Genomic DNA, 12,679 nt, shown 5'->3' with positions numbered 1-12,679 from the left:
CCAAAAAGTAGAGCTCGTTTCTTCGGGACCTTCTGGTCTTAGAGTTACCTCTATGGTAATATCAATAGTAATATCTATGTTTTTTTTTATGGTACCATCTTCGGTCCTAAGCTAATCGATGCACCCCTCGAAACATAGGAAAATCCACGAACCCCTCATTTTATCTGTCAAACTTTCATAGCGAATCAAAACAAACATAGTGTAGTAATAAAATTTCGACTAGAATAGGGTACGTTAATCGATTTGCTTGGGACCAATAGGTTCTTGAATAGGTTAGTCAAGTAGTGAGCTAATTTAAAATCGTTAGTTTCCACCGGTTGGTAGTACAGTGTTGCCAATTGTTTCAAAGATAATAACAATTTCTATCCATGGGTGCCAATGAGTGTGACCAATTGTATTTTTGGCACAATGTGTGGCGTGACCCGAGGAGTGACCAACCCGTTGTCTGATACCCAACTACCGTTTGAATTTGTAAAAAAAATATTGTTTTAACAGTACATTCGCCACTTTTTCTACACTAATAGAATTCCACACATTTTTATTGGATTTTCATGTGACCACACATAAACAGAATCCACCTAGAAGCACACATGAAATTTATGAGTCAAATGAATAGTATGTGTGGTTACACATGGCTTTCATGTGTACACATATTAAGTATGTTTCCGACACATAGATATTATTTGTTGATCACATTGCAAAAATTCATGTGTGGGACACATAGAAACAATATTTGAAATTTTTATCAGTGTACTGTATTGTGGAATTGCAGCCGTTTACAGTTTTGATCAGAAAAATTTATTTGAAGTTTTCGGTAAATTTCTGAATCCAACAAAAAAAAACCGAACAATATTTAAGAAATTTAGTGTGTAGGGGAACACCAAATACGACAAGAAACGGTTTTGCAATCAAGTTATAACGAAAAAGAAAGTCGATGAAAATAATTGATCAATGTAGGGCCTAATCCATTACTCGGCTTGAATTGTTTACTAGCTGCAACAACAGAAAAGAGATTTTTCCAAGGATTTTTCTATAATTTGAGTGAAGTTTCAATTTTATTTATTAATAAAGCAGTGAATAGAGTAAATACACCTAATTATCTTTAGAACACGTGCGAAACAAAATAAAAACATCACATTCACCCATAGTCTTGTTCTCATTCAAACCATATTTTTCATACAATTATTTTTTTGCATGCAAAAACGGTTCGATCCAAAACGTAAATATGGGTGATTGTGTAATAAACCAAAAAAAAAAAAAAAAACACAGTCACTTGGAGCTATTTTTTGATCGATTTTCGACGTAGGACTACGTCTGTGATTTCTATATGAGGGTACACTAAAAAAAAACCAAAAATGGAACTTGCAACAAAATTATTAAAGATTTTGAACGTTATTAACTCAGCTGCCCCTGGTCTAATTTCAATAATTTTATTACCAATCGATCAGATATATTTCTACGCATCTGTTGAATTTAAAACTTTATCATTTTTGAAAATGTAACTATTGAAAATTGCACGAATGTGGAATTGTTTCTATGATAATTAAATTATCACCGATTGCCTGCGAAAAGCGATTTCCCTAACATAGATTTCAAAGTTGAATTCCATCCAGTCTCCGGTATCACCTCGTGCTGAATGGTGGTGTTCTCCAGTACACAACGAAAGGCTGCGAAGCGAGTTGCAGCCCCATGAGCTTCCACAGAAGGAGGCTGAAGCCGCACCGCTATTGATAGGAATCAATAGCTAGGCTCTTCGTGAGTTGCTGTGGGCCATCTATGTCAAAAGCGTCATACTAAAGAGTATAAGCAGAGAGAACCCCGCTCAAATTTCTATTCTTACACAAAACACAAGCTTTTGCTGCAGTTTGCAAATAAGATTTAGTATATAAGACCACGTAGTCCTACGTCACCATTGCGTACAACCCCATTGGGCTGTCCCTTGTAGTTTTTGTTGAATAACTTTTTACAACACACGATTAGCAACATTGTTGCTAGTTTCCGAACAAAGTAAATTGTTATGTTCATCCAACAGCTGCTCCACTTCTCCCTGCACAGCCGAATAATCGCATTCCTACAACAAAAGATACAAATAAAGTAGAATTAAACCTTTACCAACCCAATTCATGCACCCCATACCTTCTGCAACTGTTCGACAAAATCTTGCAACGATTTGTTCTCCTTGATCAAATCCACCAGTTTGTCTTCCAAGTGTGATATCTGCCTGTACGTTTCATTGCTCTTTAAATTGATCTTGATCTCCTGATTTCGCTTCCGTGCCTCGTCAACTACATTTTCCGTAACACGCTTCTTGTCTTCCAGCTCCTGCAGAACCCCAGTTAATTCGCTCATCTTAACCGTTGCCTCCGAGCGGGGCGCCTCCAGGTTGCTGTATTTTTGTATATTATTCAACGCGTCCGTTTCTTCCTGCCGCAACCCGGTCAACTGGTTGATGGTTCGTTTCTCCAATATTTGTAGCTGTTTCAACTGAATGCTCAGTTTCTTGTATTCTTTGATTAGTCCGGTGTGCGAATTTAGATCGTTCTTAGCGGTGAATCCAGAGCTTTCCAGCTTGTCCGACCCCATCGATTTCATGTTGATCCCTTGAAGAGTGATTTGCTCGATAGCGTACGTGATCTGGTTCTTCAGTGATTCAACATCTAAAATGGAAACAAATTAAATAATCTACACTCCAAAATCTCTAAATTGAACAAACTAACTTTGCTTCTCAGCTGCCAAACTCTGCTGAAACGTATCCATGAAAGCTGACATGACCTCGTCCCTTTTCTTCAGTTCCTTGTATTTGATATGCCGTTCAGAGTTTCCTTCCTCCAAATCCTGATCAATTTGCTGTAGCATTTCCTTTTTCTCATTCAACTGATCCTCAATGATCTTCAACTGCTTACCGATGCTGGCCAAAGCCTGGTTGTTCGAACGAACCTCATTGATCAGCTTCTCTCGTTCCTGAGCTGGTGACAAACGGTTATTCTCCTCGTCACGCATCTGATTACGCTTCGCCACAAGTTCCTTGAGTTTCGATTTCAATCGATGAGCCTCCGTGCGCGTCTGTGAGTTCATAATAATGGTGTTTAGCCGATCCTTTTGTTTTTCCAGATCGCTTATCTGGTTGTGATAGATCGTATTCTGCTGCCTCAGGCTTTCTGATAACGCTTGATACTCCCGATACTTCTGCTGATCATCTTGCGGAAGCGAGAAGATCATTTCATTGATCTTGTTCTTTTCCTTTTCTGCATCGGCTTCCAGCTCTCGATTTTCAGCGTCCTTGATCTGACGCTGCTTGAATACGATTTCCAACTGTTCCTGAATGTGCTCGTTGCGTTCGCGAAGTGCCAGCGTTTCGTTCTGCAGCTGCTGACGGGTCATCCCGGAGCTACAGTTATCCAGAGCAATATTCATCGAGGTGAGCGTGGACTGCAGCTGGGTCAGCTCTTTGGCAGAGTCCTTGACTCTCTTTTCGTATAATTTGCGAGCGGATTTCTCACGGTCCAGGAATTTCTTTTCCTTCATGAGCTTTTCCGTTTCCTGAGATATTTCTTGGATTTTGCTCTGTAACACTGCCTGCCAGTAGCGCTTGTCTTTGATTTGGCGATTTCCGCTGGCAGTTCCGATGCGACCGTAGGAAGTAGATAAACCGCTTATCCCGTGCTGGGTTATTGGACGCTCGGCCATACGCTAGTGGAGAAGATTTAAGATCGTTATATGCAAGCATTACAAACCTGATATGTGAGTGTAAAAAAATAAAAATCCAGAATTTTCAAATATTCGATCACGAGATGTGTAAAAAACAGTATTCAATTACATATCATTAAAAGACGAGCAAGTGTCCCATAATTCTTAAAACTGCGTTTTCCTGGCCTATTTAAGAAAAAGTACTTTTAGAAGTTCATTTTGGTCATGTTTCAATACAATATAGATTGTTATTGTCCCTGTAATTGTAAGGCAAATTATAACACGTTTTTTTTTATCCAAAACATTAAATTAAAAAAAAAATTATTGTTCTGCCCAATTTCAGGCCATGATTATTACCTCTTCCATAAGTTCCATTCAACAAGCGTAATCCGGAGCTCCTATCTGAATTATAATGTGTCGAGTCGGTTGGCAAGTCGAAGGGAGTTCTTCTCCGGTCAGGATCGCGATCTACATAGTTCGCATCAGTCGCTGTTGGTCGGTGGTTCGGGCGACTACACCGCACATGAATCTGATTTATCCCTAAAGCTGTATTTAGACAGGGCAAGTCAATTCATCAAGTCAGTTGAATTCAACTGATTTGAACGCGAATTGAACGTGTAAACCATGTCATTCAACTGACTTGAATTGAAAAAAGGTGAACCAGGCTCAACTTTTCAAGCCAATTGAATTCAACTGAGTTGATCATTTGACTTGCCTAGTCTGAACCCAGCTTAACGGTGGTTCTACTTCTGGCATGGAAGTAATGCTCGGAGCTTTCGTTAAATTTTGTGTTACCACAATCTGTCAAATTTGTATATGTTGCAATTAACCACTTCATTCGAGCAATTGAAAGGACGTATACTACCACTCTAACTTTGAAATAAAACATTATTTTGAGATTTTTTTCTTTTAGAACCACGAGAAAAGTAGCCATCATTTGTGCGTTTCATAAAAAAATTGGAATTAGTTGGTCCAGTTTTGTGGAATCGCTGGTAGAAATTCACGAAAAAACTGCTTGGAAAAGTGGTCAATTATGAAATTCGGTTCTTTTAGGCAGCGCACGGATTTCATTCCAAGTATTAATTGCTTCGAATTTTAAAAAATAAAACCCAGTGTTGTAATGGCTTATTTAGTTCTTATTATTCTATGTATAACTTATTAAATTTTGCCAGACTTTCTGGCTTAATCGAGGGAAACTAAAAGTTTCTCGCAAGTTGTGCTCATGTCTCTTACATCAGACTGCCTTGGTGCAGGGATGCCAGATGATTTTTTCAAAAATCTGTATGAGTGTCAAAAAATATGTCTGTATTTGTCTGTATTCTAGAAAAATCACCGAATTGTAGATTTCGTATTACCCACATGTATTTTGACTATAAAATTGCTCGCCTCACACTAAACTAAACAAATAAGCATTTTTAAACTAAAAAAAGTCCGTTTTTGCGTTTTTTAAATTTTTATTCTTAGTGCAAAAAATACGAAGTCAAAACTCAAAAAGCATTTTGCTGTTTAAAATCACGACATTAAAAACAATAAAAATCCCGTTCAAGGTCCATGTACCGAACCATCGGAATTAAGTGACAACGTAAAAAAATTAACATAGGCATGTGGGTAAGGCTAGAAGAAGGGAAAATCTATTATTTCAAATAAAAATAACTGAGAAATGATCAGAACTTACCGAACAGATTTTATTATTTAGTCTTATGTCTTAGTCGAAAAGCTGTTTTTATGATTTAAGTGATTCCTTTTTTATTTTGATGGCTTTTCCATATTCCTTGGACGCTAGGATTCCCTGCATCATAGCTGCATCCATCCGGTTACGCAGTTTAGGGTGATCGACGAAAACATCCTTTCAACTGTCGCTGAGGAGTGTGGGAATGCATATAGGGTTGGCACAATTCGTCTGAGATAAGGAAAAGCGATTTCGCCATTCACCCGTTTGATGGCCAGTACCACTCCTCAAAATTCAACATCATCATCAAAATTAGTATCCATTGGCAAATCCATGTTTCTCAGCTCGCGGAATTCGTCTTCTACCATTTGCATTTCTAATTCGTTGATAACATTTGAGAACATCCGCAAAACTGGGTACATTGAGGGGTGCGATTTATTTTTGAGATTTTTTGGGTCAATGCCCTGCCTCAAAAACCTGGCAATGGTTTACGAGAATCACATCATCCATATTGATACGTTTCCCGATTTAATTTACAAGCATTATGTAGAAGTTCATCGCTATTGTTCTGAAGTGATGAACATCCTCAAGCTTCATGCTATTGGATAACAAAACATGATCCAAATATAAACCTTTTCTACAGTAGTTTCAAGCTTCGCAATGTAGTCTGGCCTCATGAAATTATCGAGCAAGCGAACTAGCTCAGAATTGAGTCGGAATATTTAAGGCGCTTCCGATTGGAACAAGCGGTTTAGTTTGTTAACTTTTGGTAGAACAAATTTCAAAAACCTCAAGCAAAGCTCCGTCATGGGGTTCTCCAAGATAAAATCTCCTTAATAAAGACAACCAACCATCTTTCATCTTCTCGGCATCAAGTCCACATTCGAATTAGTATTATTTAAGTATACTCTGAGAGCTGGAAGTTTCACCACCTGCTCTAATGACAACCAGTGTGTGGCAGCCGGGTGGAGCATTTTCAATGGTTTCAAGTCCATAATTGCTTGAAGCTGTTCAAATTTTGAAAATATTTTTGTTTATTTTATGTTAAATTTCAGGAACCAACTGGTAAAAATCTGTACAAAATCTGTATTAAGTTTCAAATATCTGTATAATGTCTGTAGTCTGTATTGGGTATGTACGAAACTTCAAGTATCTGTATAAATACAGACATACCGCTGCCTCGGTGACAAAAGAACACGGTCAATGATACCAACTCGGCGACTGAGATTAATTGACTTAGACAATTTTCTTTCCATACGAAATTTACTCAGATTTGGAATAAACTGCAGTTACTCACAAGCTATCCAGTATTTTACGATCGCTAATGGCACGGCTGAGTTTCTGGTAGGGAACATAAGATTTGAAGTTTGGGTTTGTCGTTTGACGTGTAAGCGATCAAATTTGAACGTTTATAAGTTAAACGACACAATCCAAACGTCAAATCATATGTTCCCTACCAAAAACTCAGCCAGATTATGGTGGCCATCAGTACTCGTAAAATGCTGGATAAGTAACTGCAGTTTATTCCAAATCTGAGTAAATTTCGTATGGAAAGAAAATTCTCTGAGTCAATTAATCTCAGTCGCTGAGTTGGTATAATTGGCCGTGAATAAATGTTTATCCATCAGTTGCACTCACGAGAAAAAATGGCGATTTATCTGATTTTACCAACGCATCTAAAGCGCGCATTACACATGTCAATATATTGACAATAAATTGACATACTGACAATATTATTGAAAAGGTGATATTGATTATGATGATTGATGACAAGCATTGACGGAAAGCTGATTTTCATTTCACTTTGTCAATACTCAGAATATATTGACAAAAAAAAACAGCCAATCATCAATATACGAATATTGACAACAACAATGGCAAAACGTTTGAAGAGGTTTGAAGCCTTTTAACCTCAATGTATTAAAGTCAATATTACTTGTCTCAATTTCCCCACACAAGAAACGTGGATCAGCGGGTCAAAAGAGAAACGTCGTTGCTGGACCTATGGAAAATACTAATTACACACTGAATTCGGATAACCTATTTCGGTAAAATTTTACTCGGTTTTTGAACTACTGAAAAAGTCTCGTAAGAAATCAATAAAATCGACACATTTTCATTGAATGATTTTAAATAGGTCCGTACAATTTCGTAATAAATTTCAAATTTTTTGGATTGGTTGGTACTAGACATACTCAGAGGGAGAGATGGGCGGAGAGAATGTTTTGAGCCAAATGAACTGTCAAAATCTGAGCCAATCGAACATTCCCATTAGAATTTTTCCGAGGATTTCTTATTCTTTCTAGAATAAATTTGAGAGTATTCAATCCCTTTATGTTTTGTGTGCTTCTCAAATTCAACTAGTTTTTGGAACCAAAAACAATATTCGAACTCTATTGATTAATTGATCTTCGTAGAAATGTGCAAAATATTGCGATGCAATCAATTATTATTTTGCACGTAACTCGAATCAAAAATAAAAGTCATTTGGAATGCTAGCTTCTAGCAAGGGTTGCAAGATAATTTAGGAACAAATCCCTGATGCCGAATTGAATTTTGTTTTCTCCGCCTATCACTCCCTCTGAGTATTTCTAGTTGGTACCTGAATACTGCGAACTAACTCAAAATGCTTGTCATCTGGGAGCCGATTCGAACTGTCAAACGGGAGTCAAACATTAAAAAGAGCTCAGAAGTCATGTGGGTAGTTACTTCTTGAACCACAAGTAAAGGTATTGCCACCTACTGTAATCAAATTAAGAATTATAAATATGAAACTGTCGAAACATCAACCTTAGTAGGCCAATAACTTCGAATAAGTTTATTTTATTTTATATTAATAATAATGTCAAAATTGGGTTGCGAGTTGCTGAAGCAAGAATTTAATCAAACTTTATAAGAGTCATGTGAGCTTTGTGGGCAGGTGCACTCCCAACACCATGTATACGTTATTTGCGGAGCAGAGAAAGAGGAGCCAAGAGTTCATTTGACAGCATGTATATACGATTCCGTGAGCAAAACAATTTGAAACTTCGAAAGATTTTCACAATTTTTTTGCTAACTTGAAAAATTAAACCGACAGAGTTCACAATACCCAGGTTGGTACTATCCGTTCACTCCACTGAAAGTACCAATAAGAAACTGTCAATATTTGTCGATTTCTCGACGGTCAACGCCAATATCAAATGTTGTAACTTTTTGACAGGACACAGAAAATACACAGGACAACATGATAACAAATTAATTGAATTGAATCAAATCGATTGTCGACTGCGCGGAATTACCATTCGTGTTGAATAACCCACGTTCATGGTATGCAGTTTCCCATATATAAACTATCCTAAAGGAAAAACTTGCATATATTATTTAATTTGCGTTACGTGTAGGCATGTGAAACACAGATAGTATTTATTTTATTTTAAAGTAAAAAAAATTACATGATTATGCTTGTGATTTTATAGCAAATGAATATCCATATAGACGAAGCCCGGGTAGTGATTGACGACTGTAAAAGGATACTTTTTTATTTAGTTTGATATCCATTTTATATCACACACGAAGATTTAAATAAAATGGCAACACTGCATGCGTGAAGGTGCATTGTGAGTCAGTCGGTCTAAATGACGTACGTTCTCCCTTCTCTTGCGTAGGGGAAGAATATTGAGAAAGTGAAATGAAAATCAGTTTTCAACAATACTCGTCATCAAACCATAATCATCAATATTACCTTTTCAATAATATTGTCAATATGTCAATTTATTGTCAATATATTGACCTGTGTAACAAACGCTTTAGTGAATTGTCATTAATATTGTCAATATTTATATATTGATTATATTGTAAGGAAAATTGACAATACGATGTTTGTCAATATATTGACATATGTAATGTGCGCTTAAGAAAACCGAGTTTCTTCGGTCCCAAGCAATTCGATTAACGTACCCCATTCTAGTCGAAATTCTAGTACTACACTATGTTTGTTTTGATTCGCTATGAATGTTTGACACATGAAATGAGGGGTTCTAGTCTTAGAGTTACCTCTATGGTTCCAGTGTACCAAAATCTTGGGGCAAGACAGCTTTCGATCATGAGTATATTCGGAGTTAATTTTGAGTAATTCTGAGTAACTCGCATTGCTCAACAACATTTACACATAGCAACCTGGTTGTTGTGTTAAAACCAATGCTGTCAATCAAAGATAATTCAGTGGCAACATGTCAAAGGGGTGTAATTGCATTTGTAAATTTGTAATACGTACTTCAACATTTCAAGCGGTGCCCTTTCAAACTAAAGCTTAACCAAGAAGATATTTCGGCAATGGAAAGGCAATTGCACTTTCGTATAGCACGCTGCGAAACATTAGCAACCACATAATACGGATTCTGATGGACATTCACAAGAAGGATTCTGGACAGTCCCAGAGGGATTCTGGACAATCCCTAGAATACTTCGGACAATCTCTGGAAGGATTCCAGTCGATCGAAAAGGGGATTTATGACAGTCTCCGAACTAGCAAATATATGATGCCAGACAGTTATCAGAAAAGATTCCATACACTCACAGTACGGCTTCCGGACAATATCAAAGGGGACTTCGGACAAACCCAACAGGGATTCTGGACAGTCAAAAGGACGATTTCAGTCAAAATTAAGGGGTATTCATGACAGTCTAGAGAGGTACCATGGCCGTGGATACCTGCTGATTTTTAGTACCTATTAATTAGTATATAACTCGTAGATAAAAGATGGATTCTTCAGTGGTGTTGAGTACTTGGCACTGATGAAGTCTGCAAGTAGTAGACGAAATACGCGTATCTGTCAAAAGATAAGCAATTATAACGAAATTTAAAGGAAATAAAATAGATTCCAAATGTGGATCATCACAACAACACCAGGCGATGAAAATTTAACCCGTTTCTGATCACAATTTTCAACTGTCTTTTTCTAAGAGTATCAGGAAGTTTCTAGTGACAATTGACCATTACTCTGACTTTTTCTAGCAAAATATTCTCGGGGATTTATATCGATCTTCCATTACCGAAGCTTGTCAACTTAATTTTGCTGGTGTACACCTTAATTATAAATAATTAGTATAATTGAGTTTCCTCATGCCAGAAAATAATTCAACAGAACAAGAAGCCTCTTACATCGATTTTGAGAGGTTGAGTATTAATTTTCATGAGCTAAAATAATCTTCTCATAATATTAGGTCAAATTCCAACTTCTTTGGTCTTGAAATCACACCACCACATCACGAAAACCTTCGAAGATCATCAATCCCTAGAAAGCAAAAGAGGCCCCTGGCCTGGACAAAATCAATGTAACTTGGATCTTTTAATACATGAAAACTTACTATTGCCGTTTCATGGACATCATGCTTTTAAAAGTTGATAATCTGACGCCAAATGCTAAATTTTCACTTAATTTAAAATATTTATCAAAACATTCTGTCAGACGGTGGTTGTTTCCAGAACTTCTTATGATGAAAAATACGAGACTACTTTGTTCATTTTTGAGTAAATATGAGCAACTCAAATTTATTCGCAGCAAATATATTTACTCTGAGTACAGCTGTCTTACCCCTTAATCAAAATTGATGAAATTTTGGATTACGGTTCCATTTTTAATGCAGATAACGAATATGTATTTACCTCAATACCCCTAAACAACCTAATTAACGTTAAAAATGTCCTAATTTACAGTAAAAAAGTAACCTATTTAAAGTAAAGAATAACGATTTTTATCGGTAAAAAATACCGATAATTTCAGGTAATCGTAGGTACACTCAAAGATAAATTAAATCAAAAAAGATTAAAAAATATGCAGATTCTCGCTTCTCCTTATTGAGTTCGAGCCATGATTACTCGGAAGTAGTCATGCATGATTAAATTCGAAATAATCTTTCCAGTATTGAATTCAATACTGATATACAATCAAAAAAGATTAAAATTCAATCAAAAATTATTCAAATAGAATCAAAAAATAATAAAATTTATTCATAAAAGATCATCTTCAATCTAATCAACCATGATTAAACTGGGGTTAATATCAGATACCTATTTTTTTAGAAAGAGAGCATTGATTTTTAATCATTTGATATGATTAAACCATAGAGGTAACTCTAAGACCACTGGGTCCCGAAGAAAATCATTATTATTTTTGGCTCACTCAGTACCAGAACAACGGTCCCAAGCAGTCCCAAGCTATTTCACTCACCCCTGCATGTTCTGCATGAATCCACACACCCCTGATGTTATCTGTCAAACTTTCATAGCGAATCAAAACAAACATAGTGTAGTCATAGAATTTCAACTAGAATAGGGTACGTTAATCGTTTGCTTGGGACCAATAGGCTACTAAAGTGGTGAGCCAATTTAGGCTGTGAACCATTTGCCGAGTTAAATTTAACTCGTGGTTAAAAGTGACATTTCGAAAGTTATTTTCTATGTTCGAAAATCCCTGTGCTGTCGATCGACCGGTTTTCGAGAAGAACTTAGCCAAGGTTGTCAAAATTTAACTTCTTGTCTGTCAGAAGTAACCACGCTCGGATAGCAGGGTTAATCGATAACTTTCCATCTGTCAAATTTTAACCAAAAGTTAAAATAATCCACCAAATGGTTCAGAGCCTTAAAATCGTTAGTTTCGTATTGATTGTTGATTAAACTGAGTTTTATGTCAAATTGATTACATTTCAAGCAAAATGGGAATAGTTTAATTTATCAGTGTAAGAGTGTGTAGCCCATGCAGCATAGTAAAATACCGGTATAAGTATGAACCCAAACATTCATTAGTATACGATTAGCGTGCTACTCACGTTCCCGGCGTTTCCGAGCGCCGTTCCAATTCTCTGAGCCGAAGCAGAGGAATTTGTCGAATGAACGTTGTTTGCGGCCAACCGGCTAGCGGTGCCTCCCCGGATAGCTGATGGTGCCCTGATGTAGGATGACCATTATATTATTAAAACACCACACACGAAATCAATAAAATTGATCTTTAAAAAGTGAAATAAATTCAAATCAATCTTACTTCATTGCCGTTCCCGGTCGCAGGATTCCAATTGGACTCGGTGACGAGGAATCGTTGTACGAGCTGAATATGCCACCGGTGCCGAGTCCACCGCCGCGTCGCGACGTCGGACGCTCCGAGGACGAACGGGACGATGAGTTGTTGTTGAAATCTTCCATTTTCCAGAGGGTTTGCACACCAAAATCGGACACTTTTCACGGGAGCGGAAATATATGCGGTTTTCCCGGATCGGAAAACAGCACGTTATGTTTGGTTTTGAATCTGGGGTTCACATGGCAACCGGCTTTCAAAATAGGGCAAG

The 12,679-nt window shown here is 37.1% G+C and overlaps 2 protein-coding genes across 3 annotated transcripts in view; one reads left to right on the top strand and one right to left on the bottom strand.

Moving 5' to 3' along the window:
- Positions 1–12,679, top strand: part of Dip-C (dipeptidase C) — a 557,142-nt gene that overhangs the window by 213,322 nt on the left and 331,141 nt on the right. The gene's annotated exons all lie outside the window — the stretch shown is intronic.
- On the bottom strand, positions 1,964–12,549 carry LOC135701172 (intraflagellar transport protein 74 homolog). Its single transcript, XM_065221921.1, has 5 exons — positions 12,379–12,549; positions 12,167–12,284; positions 2,718–3,690; positions 2,137–2,657; positions 1,964–2,071 (listed from the first exon to the last, which is right to left on the bottom strand). Exons 1-5 carry the CDS (start codon positions 12,534–12,536, stop codon positions 1,964–1,966), a joined length of 1,878 nt encoding a protein of 625 aa, XP_065077993.1. The 5' UTR covers positions 12,537–12,549.

This window comes from Ochlerotatus camptorhynchus, unplaced genomic scaffold, assembly GCF_037179485.1.
Source record: "Ochlerotatus camptorhynchus isolate MF236.1 unplaced genomic scaffold, CSIRO-AGI_Acam_v1.1 ptg000150l, whole genome shotgun sequence".
Classification (NCBI taxonomy): domain Eukaryota; kingdom Metazoa; phylum Arthropoda; class Insecta; order Diptera; family Culicidae; genus Ochlerotatus; species Ochlerotatus camptorhynchus.
Note: the sequence above shows the minus strand (reverse complement) of the source record. Positions and strands in the feature narration are given on the sequence as shown.